This window comes from Apus apus, chromosome 1, assembly GCF_020740795.1.
Source record: "Apus apus isolate bApuApu2 chromosome 1, bApuApu2.pri.cur, whole genome shotgun sequence".
NCBI lineage: Eukaryota > Metazoa > Chordata > Aves > Apodiformes > Apodidae > Apus > Apus apus.
Genome location: NC_067282.1, coordinates 167,842,040 through 167,858,396, shown reverse-complemented (window position 1 = coordinate 167,858,396; position 16,357 = coordinate 167,842,040). Strand labels below are relative to the sequence as shown.

Below are 16,357 nucleotides of genomic sequence, written 5' to 3'. Positions count from 1 at the left end.
ATGGTAGCAGTTCATGGGAGAGAGGAGACATAGCACCTCTGATCAGCTCCCATTCTAAAACCCCAGTACTAAGGACAAGAAGAGGAGATTTGGCTCAGAGCCCAGCAAGAGTGGGAAGATCCCATGCTAATTTGGAGAACTTACGTTAAATGTCCCTCAGGTTATGTGGGACATTATGTGTTGATGAACTGGATAACCATAATTTGTCTCCTGACAGTGTGACAGCATTATGAAAAGAATGGCAAGCATGTCTTACCTTTTAGAAAATCCATTAGGATGACCTGGAAGAGATTTTGGTGTCAGTAAAGAGATGCAAATGTAATATTCCAAAAAAGACTACTCTTGCACTTTAATTTTGGAGTCTCATAAATGTAGTCATATTCGTCCTTTGTTTCCAGTATCAAGAGGCTGCTTATTTACTACAATGCTATTACTGATCTGTTTTGTAGGATCCCACTCAATGTGAGAGACATTGTCTACTGTACAGGAGTTTCACTGATGGATGAAGATGTATGGGAGTTCATTTGGATGAAATTTCATTCTACCACAGCAGTGTCTGAGAAGAAGATATTATTAGAAGCCTTAACTTGCAGTGATGACAGAAACTTGCTTAACAGGTACAAAAATATATCTGTATCTGGCTATTAGCATTAATTGCTCCAACAGTTATGGATTATCACTTGAGCTTTGGTCTAAATTAAAGAACTGTGTTTTTCAAGCACAGGCCTTAATGAATATGAAAATTTACATATAATATGTCTTTTCACATCCAAATAGTCTTATGTTGATTGAAAATGTTTGAAATCCTATAATGATTGCTGTTATTTGTTGTTAGCATATACTTTATTTAAATTTATTGACCATTGTGGTCTTACTGATGTAATTAAAATACACATGTAAAATTCCGTTCAGCATTTACTGAAATTCTTTTTCATCAAGATTTTTCTGATTCATAAATTTGTCTGGTCTTTGAAATCAGAGAAGTAAACACTGAACTCACATGGAGACTAAACGATGTTGCTATGATTTTTTTTTTTCTGAGAGTTTTCAGATGTGGTGTTGTTAAGACTATGTGTTGCTGAAGATAAATAGGATTTTTTTTTCTTTCACTAGGCTTTTGAATTTGTCTCTCAACTCAGAAGTTGTCCTGGATCAGGATGCAATTGATGTGATAATCCACGTAGCTCGAAATCCACATGGAAGGGATCTTGCTTGGAAGTTTTTCAGAGAAAAATGGAAAATATTAAATGCTAGGTAAAGATAAAAAGTTCAAATTTACTTTCATTTTCTTATTTTGATGTAATTCATGTAAGTATTGTATATGCATGTATTCATATAAATTCCTGAAGCTAGTCCATTTTTTAAAAATCCATAAAAGAGATGTCTCTAAATATTATATATATATATATATATATATATATGAGTCATAAATACATTTATTCATGGATTACCACACACATGCATAGAAACATTTATCTCTTGGTGATGATCTGTATATATATATATATCTATTACTGTATTGTGTCTGCACTTATGATAATGAATTCTATCTATATGTCAAGTACTGCAGTTATACTTTTACACAGATTAAAAAGCAGCAGTTCCCAAAGGGATTCTGCTGATTTTAAGTCTGACAGAAGAAAACCCAAAACAAACACTTTTCAAGCACGTTAGTTTAACAGTAAATCCTCTTTGAAACATTTCCATTTTAAAAAGGATACTAATATAGTGCCATCCCCTTTCGTTCAACTCTGTGTTTCAGGTGAGGTTCAAGTAATAGCGGAGCAATAGTTTGAATTTAGAAAGATGAACAGGAAGGAGTCTAGGTTGTTCCTTATACCTGCTTTTCTTTCTCTTTGAACAGGTGATACATGCTCCTACTTAGAAGCTCAGATAGCATTTTAAACTCCTTTCTGATTATGGTTTTGACATTAATTCAGTAAATAAGAAATTTATTTAATTGTTTAGGAAGAATCTAAGGGTCGGAAAGTTTTCACAGCAGCTCATCTGATACTGATAGATTAGAAGGGATCATAACTCGGATGAGATTCAAGTTCTTAAAGGCAGATGTCCAAGAGCTTCAGGCACTCCATGCCAAATCATTCCCATGGTGTTGACAGAAAAAGGATTTGAGTTCTGTTCTATTCTGGACTTGAGAGGAGCCATCTAGTGCAGCACAGAATGTTGTATATTTAAGATGCTGTGTTTAAATACATCCTAGTGGCTGATGATTACAGATACAAACTTACTATAGGTGTTATGACATTGAAAGAAGAGCCAAGGCAGCTCAGAGACTGTGCAACTTTCCTAAAGAATCAAAAAGTTGTTAATGCCATTTTGGATAATACTTTATGGGAGACACTGTCTGATACTGTTTCCTGTAACATCCTTGTGAGCAAGCTTAGGAAGTGTGCAGTAGAACAGTGGACAGTGAGGTGGATTGAGAACTGGCTAAATAACAGAGCCCAGAGGGTGGTGATCAACAATGCAGAGTCCAGCTGGAGACCTGTAACTAGTGGAATCCCCAGGGATAAGTGCTGGGTCCAGTCCTTTTCACCATCTTCATCAACAACCTGGATGAGGGGACAGAGTGTATCCTCAGCAAGTTTGCTGATGATATGAAGCTGGGAGGATTGGCTGACTCACTGGAAGGCCATGCAGCCATTCAGCAAGATTTGGACAGACTGGAGAGCTGGGCAAAGAGGAATCTAATGAGGTTCAACAAGAATAAGTGTCCTACACCTGGGAAGGAATAACCGGATACACCAGTCCAGGTTAAGAACCAACTAGCTAGAAAGCAGCCCCATGGAGAAGGAGCTTGGAACCCTGGTGAACAACAAGTTGTCCATGGAACAGCAATGTGTCCTTGTCGCCAAGATGGCCAGTGATATCCTGGGGTGCATTAAGAAGAGTGTGTCCAGCAGGTTGAGGAAGGTTCTCCTTCCCCTCTACTGTGCCCTAGTGAGACCCCACCTGGAGTATTGTGTCCAGTTCTGGGCTTCCCAGTTCAAGAGGGGCAGGGATTTACTTGAGAGAGTCCAATGGAGGGCTACGAGGATGATTAAAGGACTGGAACATCTGTCTAATGAGGAAAGGCTGAGAGACCTGGAGCTGTTTAGTCTAGATAAGAGAAAACTGAGAGGGGATCTTATTAATGTCTACAAATATCTAAGGGTGGGTGTCAAGAAGGAGAGGCCAATCTCTTTTCAGTCATGCCCTGTCATGGGACAAGTGGCAATGGATGCAAACTAGAGCACAGGAAGTTCCACCTCAACATGAGAAGAAGCTTCTTTACTGTGAGGGTTATGGGGCACTGGAACAGGCTGCCCAGAGAGGCTGCAGAGTCTCCTTCTCTGAAGACTTTCAAGACCCATCTGGATGTGTTTCTGTGTGACCTGCCCTAGATTCTGTGGTGGTCCTGCTCTGGCGGGGGGGGTTAGACTTCATAATCTCTAGAAGCCCTTTCTGACCCCTAACAGAAGTTCAACTGGGAAAATAGGTTTGAGCTGAAATTGGTTTGGGAAGTTTATATTGCAGAAGCACACTTTTTGAAAGCAATTTCTGAAAAGCTCTAAGAGTGCTGAAGAGTTTAAAAACGAAGAATCCTCTGCTTCTGGAATGATTATTCCAAGGACTGGACTTTTACACAGAAAGTGGATGACAGACCTGTTACTATTGTGCAGCCCAGTGCAGTTGGTTATGCTTTGGATAGCAAATAATTTTTCAGGTTCCTCCAGGGATTTGTTGGGAATTTAGGCATAAGTCTGTCAAAATCACAAAGAAGTATGCAGAAGTTGTCTCCTGCCTTAGTAAGTACATACATCTGACAACCTAGCTAAAACCTGTGATTTTAGACTTAGACAAGGTTAAGCAGCGTAGAAAATGAAAAAGATTTGGAAACTGCACCGGTTGTTAATTTTTTAATTTTATATAGCTTAACTTCACCTAAATTTTGAATTGTGTTTTTCTCCCTTGCTTGGAATGCATGACTGTGTTATGTGAGTTCCTAACAATCAGAAAGACCTCACCAGAAGCCTGTTACTGTCCTTTTTTCAATGAGAAAACAACAGAGAGTCTGCCTCTTTGCCCGACACAAACTTTATGTTATCTACATTCAATTTGATCTCCAAACAGAAGTCAGACCAAAAGGATTGTAGCAGTTGCATTTTTCTGAAAGGGACATCCACTTGAGGTTTTATCAATCACCAGAGGATTCAATGCAGTGGAATAAAGCAGTTCATATATATAGATAACTTTGTTTTGTAGTTTTAGATTAAAACCTTTTAAGAGAGACTTTGAGAGGCTGGAATTAGTCTAACACCTTGCTCCCTGAAAATGATCAGTGAATCAGTGACATGATGGAACGCAAAATTGGGCTTCTGATTTCAGTCTGTCACAGTAGTTAATTTTTAAAACACAAGTTTAATTGCAAAATTATAGTTCAAGTATATTCTGTCCCAAGGCATATTTCACTACAATTATAATTAATTATTTAATTTTATTTAAAAATAAAATACTTTGTATGAAACATTAATTTAATAAGGTGATTTCTCAGTGGTATTTCCCATTGAATTTGTTATAAAAGGTGTTGCTGTCTGAGATAGTAATGTGCGATAGCTGAGGATGATTCAATTATGCTAGAACACTATTTTCTCTAAAGCACAGCATGTCAGAGGTAGAATGACAACAAGGTATTGTTATCCCTTTATATTTTTACACTATGTTTGTAATCATATTGCCCAGAGGATACTGATAAAATCTTCAGAATTGCTCATAACCCATTTACAAAGGTGACATAGAAATTGAGGTGCCTAACATGTGTTTTGTAGAAAATCAGTGGGACCAAGACTGCTAACATTTGAAAAAGAGAAAGATGCTATAATTGAGTCCCTATTACCTGAGCAGGCACTGCCTCGGCTCCTCAATAATTTTCATTGTGTGTACATGTGTGTGTCTGTGTGTGAAAATTTAATCCAAACAGCTGCCTGTAAGAATTCCTGCATTTTCAAGTGCTGAATCATTTCTCAGCATTTTGGTTTTTGACAATATTTGGGAAGCCATTTACATCTCTCCCAAGTACATGGACTGTGCTGCCTCTTGAGTTGGCTCAAGTGCAAAGGCAGTGTAAGTATAAGGCACTGGAGGTTCACATCCCCAGAAGTAAAGGAGCTGGTGAAGAGCCTGTGACTCCAGGGTTTCACCAGGGATCTCAGGCACATAAGGTCCTGATTCTGCAGTGCTGTTGTCTTTCCTGTGAAGGGTGGGAAGACTGATAATTGCAAGCCCAAACATTTTTTCTATTTATTCATATGTTTCAATCCTGCAAAATACTGTTTTGGGAGGTGGCTTTTCTAAATTGTTTGCCGGTAGAGCCCGTTTAAAAATTGTTGCTAGTGGCTGACATTTTACCAAATATGCGTAATGGGCAGTAATCAACACAAGTATTTATCAAAAAGGTATCGTTTTCATTGGAAGGAATTCTGCTACTTCTTGTTTACACTGTGGCTACAATACAGACAGCAAGAATAATACAATTCCTGCAGCACTATTTATGAGGTCACTTCTGTAAAGTGGATTAGTAACCTTGTCAAAAGACCCCATCAAGAGGAGCTTCCAGTTTTCCAAGCAGTCAGTTATGAGGCTAAGCTGAGACCGTAATAATAAAGGACTTTGCTAGAAAGCCTGAACATGCTTAAAGGGCCATGAAATCCATGCTTCCTGTAGGAGGCATTCGCATCTGGATGCCTGTATATGTCAGTGTAACTGAAGTTTTGGAGAAAGAGATGTACTTGCTGGAATATCCATGAATAATTCAGTTATTATTGGTCAGGGAGTAGGATTTTTGATAACTGTAACTGTTTCCCCTCACAGAAGCTAAAGGTAGCAAGCAACACACTGTACACCTTCCCTAAAACAGAATATTCTCCAAAAAAACAGTTATTTTCCTTGCCCTCTTTTATCCCTCTCTCTGGGACTATCCCTCTGCCTTTCCCTTTTTTCTTCCTTTTGAAAGGATTGTGGTTTACAGTACCTAAGCATTTAAGGGTAATTAATTTGGGATTAATAGAAGCAGAACAGAAGGCTGTGACTGTGCTAGTTCATTTCACTTTAAATTTTGAATTCCACCACTAAGTCAGTGTGAACTGAATTGTTCTCTCAGATAAACTTGATCGCAGTGAAGTCTATTGGTATTATTTACACGTCTGACAGGAGAGCTGGATTCCCTATCTTAAAAACAGTCATGTTCAGATTAGCTAGATGTTGCTTTGGATGTATGTGCAGATAAGGGTAAGGATAAGATAAGGATAACTGTTTGTCAAGTGCCTCTTACTATGCTGAATGACATCTTACTTGAACACAAAACTTGCTTTTGGTTTCCATTCTACATTACTTAGGCACTTTAAAAAAAAAGCTCCACAAACTATTCCAAGATGAATGCAAAATGTCAGGAGTAGTCTGGTTAATCTTATACATGATGTAGATGCTTCATTTGGGGGATTGAAAAAACTTGTGGAAAAGCATGTGTAACAACAGAATTAGAATGGTCAGTTTCAAAGCAACTACCTGCAGGAGCTCATTGCTGATTGCTGTTGAATATCCTGTCCCATTACACATCAGCCTTGAAATATTCCTTGCCCAAGCTTTCAGATTTTCATTCCAAGTTAGTTATCTGAAGATGCTGCATCATGGCCCAGGGGATTATTTTAGCAATATTATTCTCTATCAGTATTATTTATTTTAATTATCAGGTACTAGAACAAGAGAATTTTATTCAGTTCACTTATCTAGAAGCTATTTGTAATGTAGATGAGGTGGATTAATACAAAATGCAGAGAGGCTGCAGCACTTCAGCAAGTCTGTTTTAATGGTATGACTAAAAGGGTTTCTCAGAATACGTCTCCGTAACTGCTCCTCTGCTCCTTCTTTGGTGCCTGTATTTTGAACTGCTTGGTGTCATTACATGGAAAGCTGTTTTGTTGAGCATGAGGCATTGCTGTGGTTTGGTCCTCTCCTCCTGTGGAGCTCTCCTCTGCAGCTATATTTAAGCCCATTGTGTTTAGTAGCGTCTGATTACAAGTTAACTATATTAGTTCAGCCTAGAAGAAGGTCTCAGTCCAGGTTCAGTTCCAGTGCTATACCCTTGGTTCCCCAGTATCGGTCCCATGCCTTCTGCCTCACTTGCAGAAGGCTACTTTCTAATTTCCAGCTGCTCTGGCACTTGCACTAACTCTCTCTCTGTGCATCTTCTTTTTGCCCTTGCAGGTATGGAGAAGCATTATTTATGAATTCGAAGCTTGTCAGTGGAGTCACAGAATTCCTCAATACGGAAGAAGAGCTAAGAGAGGTAATTTTTAAATTACTTTTGGCGTGTGAGGCTGTATTTGTTGTAAGCATGGAGTAGAGCAGGAGCACTAAGATGTCAATTGCCTGGGAACTCTGGTTAATCTGGTGGAGCTGCAGGCCCGTGCTACAGCTGGGCAGCATGAAGATGGGGAGCAGATTGCAAAGACACCGAGTGGGTAGAGATGGTGTCAGGAAGTGGGTAGTGTGATCACTTCTCTGTAGTTGGCTAGATATGTAGGTTTGTTTTTCTTCTCTCTTGACTATTGAGAAGCTAAAGATGAGATTTTTCTGTCCACATTAGTTTATGCTGCAGCGTGCAACCCTAAAAAAAAACCAGTGTTGAAAGTAGAAGTGGCCAGTGCCTTCTCTGTTTTTCTTTTGCCTATAGTATTTCCATGTAAGAAAAGCTGTTAATCTGATATTCTGGCCAAATGACACCACAATAATTTGTTCTAAATGCTAAGTACTTATTTAGGTTGCAAAGACTTCTCTTTTTACCTTAACGTGCCCTGACAGAGATAGTAGTGCTGTTGTATTATGCAGTGCTTCGCAGCTGCTCCACATTAGCCCAAATGGATTGAGTTATTCTTATGCAACATAATCACCATTAATTGGACTTTGATTGGACTGTGATATTTTGTGTCCAACCATTTATCTCCACTCGAGTGTAGTGGCTTTAGGAAGTTAGGGAAGAGCTGCAGCTGATTTCCTGAAAGCTACCTAGGTGGGAAGGACAATGCTGGCCAGATTTGAGTATCTGTGCTGCGCAAAGAAGCCTTTTGTAGTCTTAGTTTCCCCCTCTGTGATAGCATTGGCAAGCTGCTTGTTTATACTTCCCCTAAAAGAAGCAGACCATGTAAACATTTTAATATAAAAAACTGAGATCAGGCAAGGGCTGATTTTGATAGTTTCCAGGTCCTTTCCATGCTTTAAGTGTTATGGGAATGAAATAGTTGAAGGATCAGCTTTCAGTTTTGAGCCCATGCACCAAGAGATGTTGTTGGAGGTTAGATTTAAATAAAAAATGTGAATTTGGTGTCGCCCGGAAACAAAAATTAACTAGTTATGAATAAGTGTTGCTAAAACCACCTAATTTTATGCAAGTCAACATTGCCAGTAACCTACTGTGCAGATCAGCCTTGCATTTCACACTTAAAAAGAACAGTAATTCAAAGCACAGCGGTGCCATCAGCATTATAGTAATCCAGGTGATAGTCCTGTAGTTTGAGTAAATGCAAGAATAGAGCTGGGACGTTTTCAGTCTGCTGAAAAAAGATTAAAAAATTCTGATAAAGGAAAGAATCTGTTCAGGCATTCAGAAATCCTCAAATGAGTGCCCACTTGCTGTTTTGCCATTCTCTTCACACTGTAGCCATCGCTTCCTTTTCTGATCGGCAAACCTGTACTATATCATCGAAAGGGTTCTGCAAATCAAAATAAATTGGTTATGAAGGCCAATAAAAGAGGACATCAGGGCAGCCTTCTGCTGATATTTGTATATAAACCTGAATCAGAATAATTTCCAGTGCTCCCAGTTTGGTTTCTTAGGTAGAAATAAAAGCTTGGAGCAGCCCAGCTGTCTGTGCATTGCAGCAGCTGGGCTACAGGAGAGAAGGGGGTAATGATATTAATGTGATCTGGCACTGGCATGTCAATATCTTCCAGTGCCATTTGAAGCAATTGCATCACACGGAATTGGTAGTCTGCTGTCTTATTACATAGCCTATTCCATCTTTCTACACAGTATTACCTTTACTTCAATGGTGATCAAGGAGTTTAGTCCTAAATGCCTGACTTGTTTGTGTGCGCTGTAAATATTTACTTTCTTTAGTTCCTGCAAATTTAACCTGTTAACTTGTAATTGCAGCTAAAGAACTTTATAAAGAGCTACGAAGAAGGAGCTGCCTCTTTCTCTCGTGCTGTGGAAACAGTGGAAGCCAATGTGCGGTGGCAAAGGCTTTATAAGGAAGAACTATTCCAGTGGCTAAGAAAATCCTTGACACATTAACCTGTCTTTCAAGCCGATCATTTAACATGAAGCTTTGATTCATGAGGAAGAGGAGACATTTAAAAAGTGTTCAACATAGAAATGATGAAGACAAGATCACATTGCAGGGAGAAGGGGCTTTTTTCCTTTTTTAAATGTGGGTTCTTTTTTTTTTTTTTTTTTTTTTTTTAAACTCTGGGCTCCTGTGAAATTGTCAAGAAGCTTTTAAGAAGAGAAGATCATGAATGCTTGTGAAATCCAGTCCTCGGTGTACACAGCCAAACATGATATTAAGTGGTGCATGTAAATGTTGAAGAAAACCAAACAGAAACTCCTTCAAAGACAATTTTGTGCATGTTTGTACCGTCCCTGCCTGTATCCTAGCATGCTTATGTATAACAGCCACATTTTGTATGTGAGTTCCAGTTACATCAAAGATGGCCATTATACAAAGCACAAAGGCTATCCACGACAATCAGTGTTGCAATGAACAAAAGGAAAGGAAGGAAAAGGAAATGCAGAAGGCTTCCAATCTGGAGCAATAGAAGATGTAAAGTCAGCTTTGCTGCTAGCTGCCAATTAGTCTACTGTTCAGATTGTCTCTTAATGATTACGAAGATGCCAGCTCATTTCTTCTGTTGCCACTTGTATTTGCAGTCTCCATACTCCCATATTTAAATAAGCAGCAGAGAGAGCAAGGAGAGAGATGAAGGGGGAGTGGAAAGGAAGAAAATGAGAATGAGAGAGAAGGGCTTCATCCATGCATTATATATATTTATTCACTGCTGATCGGTGGAACAGTGTAGTTTAAGCTGTGAACATATGAAGTGTTTGAGGGGAGCTTTGTGTTGATTGCACAGAATCCATGAACCACCTCTTCTCAGTAATTTTACAAGGCAGTGGTATTCACGATGGGTCACTCAACCTGTGCAGTAGAAAGTTATGCAGCTGATAGAGCACAAGTATTATTAGTAAACAGGATTAAAATGGAAATTACCAAACAAGAATACCTTGCATGCAAAGACATAAAATTAACCAAGAGGGCTGTCTTACATGTGGTAGACCAGCCTCTCTAATGATTTATTATGATAGACAGGTCAGATTCTCCATGTCGGCAATACTTTTGCAAATATGGGATGTAAAATTTATGCCAACTTAGAAAAGAGGAATAGGGAGAAAGAGGCGTGTGTATATGTATGTTTATTTGCACTGGCTAATACCAAAAACATGGTTTTCTTTCTGTTTACACATAGACCTTCTAGATAAGCTACTCTTTTCTTAATAATTTGTTTATTTTTTCTCAATCCTTGATCTGAAAGATCAGTAATACAGTGGAACTGCTACTTGTGCAATGACTGCCTGCAGCATTGGTGCTAAGTGTTGATGATAAAACTGGTGGTTGCCAAATACTTTCCCATGTTTGCACCATGGAAAGAAGTAAAACCACAAAACTACAGAGTATTCAGGAGGCAGACTGCAGCTGCTTCAGAGGGGGAGTGTAGATATACGACAGTGTTTCTTTATCTCATCCCAGTCTGTCACAACCATCTGACCACATCATGGCCCTGTACATTTCGAACATGAGGCCAGCCAAAGTAAAGAACAGCCGTTGTCTCCTTCACAGTTTGGAGGATGTCAACATGCTGCACAGTTGCAGTCGCTTCTCCCCAGTATGTTGTGAATTGAAACGTTAGTGCAAAAAGAACCAAACACAAGCATCATCAGATATTATCAGAGTTGTGTGGTGATGGTATTGTTTTTGGGCTCTCATTCACATAATACTTTGCTCCTCAAGAACATGTAGATCCATCCCATAACTAAGCTGTTGTACCCACCTGGAGCCTGTCATTTATGCCTTTTACTGTGCAGGGGGTGCTGTTTATGGATTGGGTGTCTGAAATCCTTCTGTGGGCATTTGCTCCATTGTTTGGTGCTGCATAGCACCACATGCTAGCTTGGCCGCATATAACCAAAAGAAGAGGGAATCATCTTGTGCTCTTTTACTGTTAACTCTTTGCCTTATAGTAAGCCCTAAACCTTTGTGGTATCTTGCACTGGTAGTGAATCTAATGCCCAGAGATGTTATCATGTCCAAGTTGAGTTAAATGCTCCTCCTATGTGTTTTACCTACCTCACAGAGGGGTTGTGAGGTTTGACTAATTTTAGCAAAGCACTTGAATATTCTCTGATGAAAGGTTTTTGAAAGTGCAAAGTATTATTTTATCTGGTTGACCAAACTCAACCTGAATGCCAGTATGTAGCGTCACATTTTTAGTTTCTACTGAACAAAAATTACATGCAGATTTTTTTACAATAAAAAAGCAAGCCAAATATTCTTTAATACAACCTATACCTTGCAATGAAGCCCAAAATGATGATATCCAGAGAGTGTGCAGAAAATAAAGCCCTCAAACGTGAGTCGCTTTGAGGATTTTGGAGAAAATAAGTGAGCATAATGGTCTGCCCCTTTACAATTTTATTCAGGACTGTCTTTGATGACTTTTCCTTTTCAGCACCACAGATTAGACCACATAACTCCAAGATGCGTGTGGAAGTTTCTGATCTTCCTGCTGCTTAAGGACAGGCTAACAAGATGTCCCAAAGTCAAACGTTTATATCAACCTGTGTCTTCTGCACAGTGCACAGAAATTTCCACTGTTGCTTCTTTGAATTAAAGTTCATGCACATTTAGCTGGTGTTGGATGTAAGTTAATATTTTAGTGGCCTTGAGCAAGTGGTCTACCACAGATAGCAACTTCTAGATATGTGTATTATACATACCTGTTGATGTATTGCTGACAGTTGTTGTACTCTAGTAATGCTCATATTACTGCTATAGCTAAGGTTGAGCTGGCCTTTCCATTATAATTCCCTATTATTTTATTTTTTATATTTTGTATTTTGCTGTTTCACACTGAATCAGGATTAAACTTAAATGGATTAAATCCAACAAAACTATAGCTGTTTTATGCAATATTCAAACCTCCCTGCATTTCATTATTTATCTTTAGAAACTTTTTTCAACAAGAAGCTCCATGCAGCGATGTGTTAAAGAATAGTTGATGCCTCCTAGAAAACTCTAATACAGTCTGCTTAGAAAAATCTATTTATCTTATTGATTTTCTTTCTCCTTTACTAGCCCTTTTCTTCCTTTGTCCTTATCTAAAGATTGGCTCTGTTTTTATAATTTGGATTGTGATTAGGAAGCCAAAACCTCCAAACTTTTCATCATTTTCAAATCGAGGATTTAATTTTTTTCCTTTCTAGTGAGAGGGGATGCTGCAAAATGTGGATCCAGTGTGGATTTTGACCTCGCCCAAGCCATGGGCATTGTTTTACAAAGATTTTATGAGATCTGTATCTCTTATCAGCCTTTGTATGACTTAGGAGCCTTTGCAGTTATTAATTGTTATGGCTTACTGAATCATACAGGAAGACTTAAGAATAGACACAACGTTATGCCAGCATAACAATATACTTATTGTAAAAATACCTATTGCATTTTTAGAACATTGTCTACTACAAAAAATCTCAGCCTATCACCATGTAGCTGGTAAAATTATTCATGTATGCACTGCTAATAGCTGTTAAAATGATAGTAGGTACTAATTGTAACTAGGGCAGAACAATGTGAAAACAATCTTCTGAAATGAATACCACTTCTGTTATAACTGGGAGTACATGGACATTGATTTTTATGAGAAAAATTTCGTATGTCCTTAAGTACATTCATATTTGTGATCTTTGATGATCTTTTTGGTGAATATAGCAAGAATTCTGATACTATGTTGGATACTGAAGATTATTTTTTGTGTAGCTTTTGAACTGCAGTGGATATTTCACCGAGCTTTAGAGTGTCAAAGGAAATACCTCCCTGTCCTAAGCAGGGTTTATAGGCACAGTGCCAGTGTGAGCATGAAGGAGTAAAAGAACATTCCTGCTTCTGAGCAGCCAGAGTAGAGGCTGTTTGCCCAGTGTTGGATGGAGCAATCCAGAAGCTGCTGGCTGCATCACCCACTGCTGCCACCAGCCCACTCAGGTCAGGAAGGCAGCTGGGAACCACTGAAGTGCATAGAGCCTCCATACAAGTTTCCCTCGGCTTGGGAGGGAGGACAGAAGGTCCCTTTGCCGTTTATGGGTTGTGCGTGATCTTCAGAGGTTAGTGTCATTGCCTTGTACTAGCAGCAAAACAAGGTCCAGTTAGTGAGCCTGCATTGCATAGAAAAACCTAAATCCCTGAGATCTCATCACCCCAGCTGAAAAATGCTGACCAAAGCTTTGTAAAGGTCTAGAATATAGTAATGTCCATTCTTCAGAAGTAGTTTCAGTCAAACATTTTGAATTTTCAAGTATGTATAAGAACATAGACAGTCTTTTCCTTTATGATATTTTTGTTAATGTTGAAAATGTTCCATGAGTTTCTCAGGCCTTTTTCTAATGAATGGTTTGGAAGGATATCATTACAAATTATTTGTGGTAATATGATAGTAGTTACTCTACTAATACCGTGAAAAAATTCAGATGCGTCTACAAATCTGTATGGCACTAGTAACTCTTCCCTTTTTTGCATACAAAGCTGTAAAAAAATGGGCCGCTGTGGGTGACTGTGGAAGCTTCTGCCTGTCTTAAAACCAATACTGAAACCCACTGAAACCACTCTGACTTGAGCAAGTAGTCCATGCTAACATTAGCAATTTAGTTTTCCATGAGAAGAAAGGGGTAAAGGGGGTGCTATGTATACAGATTGTTCACTAAACTAAGGTCACATGCCCTACTTGGTGCAGAATTTTAAAATAAAGTATATTTTGAAAAAGCTGATTGAGCTTGACTCCACCCTGTGTCTTGATGCTGTCAGTGCAGAGTAACTCAACCTCAGAATTACTCCAGGCAGTTGAGGTCAGATTGTATAAAACAGGTGTGGAGCCAGTTTAATTGAGATATGTTTAAGGAGAATCATCTACAGAAGCAAGTAGGTCAGACCCAGTGTCCTTTCTCAGAAAAAAAACATTTCTGTTTGCCTGATTTGTGACTAGTGAATTAAGCGTGACTTTGCCAAGCAGCGTTTCTGAATGCTTTGCTTGTTTTACATGCACTGTTTCCTAAGGTTATCAAAGCGATGTCAGTAGAGAGCAGAGGGATAAGCAGCATTGTGAGAGCAGAGAGGACTGTGCTGCAGCAGGCAGTCATGAGCCAGGAGGCTTTGTCCAGAGTGTCCCAACATTTCCTAGGCAGCATCGCTTGGATTTGCCTGGTAAGGATAGCCGTGGTACAACGGACAAGACCAAGAGCCATGATGCAGTCTCTGTTCTCTGGGATATGTTTCAGTCCACTTAAAATGAGGTAGATCCGTTGAAGTGACTGATGGGAATTGCAGCTGAGGATCTAACCCATTGCTTTCAAAACAGCCCCCTAAGGTGACGGCTGGGCTGGTGCACAGGATATCTCGTGTATTTATATCTATGTTTCAGTAGCAGATATTGGATGACAAGTATTTTTTGTTTTCCTTTTTGTTACTTGTAATGATACTTTGCAATTGGTTCCAATGTCATAAAGCTTTACAATATGTTTGGAGAACCACAGAATACTGTACTGCAAAGAGTGTGGCTACTACCCTCTCTTTTTGCTACAAACAGTAGATTTCAGCAGGGATGGACTTCCCTGGACTTAGACATTCTGTGAAAAAATATTCTGACAGTTTCTAAGGGAAACATCATTATAATTTCTGTATAACTACCCTGTACAAAGACAGCTTTATTATATGTGTAAATGTACTTTTGCTATGTTGTTTTTATTTATGAAGGACAATAGGCTTTGGTGTGGGTGAGATGTATAGCCTTATAAAAACAGAGATTGTAGCTTCCTGTCTGATGTTTTACTGAAAGGTGTTGCTCTATTTTTGCAGAAGATAAACATAAACTGATTCCCTGAAAACTAATGGTCTGTTCCACTACATACACGTCAATGACATAAATGGATCATACCGTTGAAAATAAAGGCTTGATAATAAATTGCATTATTTTCCCGAGAGACTCCACATGTAAGATCTTTTGATACGTTAAGAAGAAGTCCTGCAGCTATTAGTGCTGGTTATAATGGATGAGTCCCTCTATTAATTCTGTCTCAGCCTTAGATTAATTCTGAATACTGTAATTAGAAGAACATACTTTTCCATCAGTTCTCAGATCTGTACTCTTTGGAATTCAGTTCTTTGTCAAGCAAGAGGTGGAGCTGGCTCAGTTTCGATACGATTCACCAATGGTTTCACACAAAAGAGTGTTTTTCATTTAAAGGAAGTATAGATCATTGCATAATGCCACAGTTCTCTCTATGTTCCATATATACATGCATATATAACTTGTGATTCTGGACATTTTGCTTAGAAAAATCTTTCATTGGTTACTTACATTTACAGATCTTACTCAAAAGTTTCAACTCAGCAAAGCAGTTGGACATAGGCAGGATGTGAGGCTGTGTTGACCACGACCCACCACATCTATGGGCATATAGGCGGTCCCACTGATTTCTGTGGGATTAATCACATGCTTCAAACTAACGTATCCAATTATACATGTGACTGAAACAGTCCTTCTGGAATGTGATTTAGGTTGAAACTTATTTCTGCTCAGGTTTTGGGTGCAGATAATGGTGATGTGTTTTTGCTGAATTTAAAATCACTACCTTCTGTAGAGCCAACTGCTTTTCTCTCTTTTTTCTTTCTTTTTTTTTTTTTTTTTTAAATACGAAGACATATATTTTGCATATAGAGGGGAGGTACTAACTGATTCTCAGTGTATCTAAAAATGCCAAATTTAGCAAGGTTTTTCATTTATTGTTTGATTTTGGAATAAAAGCAGATTTATTCTTACAATGTTAATTAATGAATATAGAACTAATCAGCAATTGAAACCATTATCCAAATAAAATATATTAATTTATGTTACAGTTTACCAGAACAGTGTTTTTCTATGATATGCCTTCAAAAACTACTCCATGAATACGGGACTGCTGTGTATTCAACATAAAATT

General features: G+C 38.6%; 1 protein-coding gene across 1 annotated transcript in view; it reads left to right on the top strand.

Moving 5' to 3' along the window:
* The window catches only part of TRHDE (thyrotropin releasing hormone degrading enzyme), a 212,294-nt gene extending 196,225 nt beyond the window's left edge, over positions 1-16,069 (top strand). The window contains exons 16-19 of the mRNA XM_051608023.1: positions 450-617; positions 1,114-1,254; positions 7,264-7,345; positions 9,212-16,069. Coding sequence (XP_051463983.1) covers positions 450-617; positions 1,114-1,254; positions 7,264-7,345; positions 9,212-9,352 — 532 coding nt within the window. The 3' untranslated portion in view covers positions 9,353-16,069. The remainder of the gene's footprint in view (positions 1-449; positions 618-1,113; positions 1,255-7,263; positions 7,346-9,211) is intronic.
* The last annotated feature ends 288 nt before the right edge of the window (positions 16,070-16,357 follow it).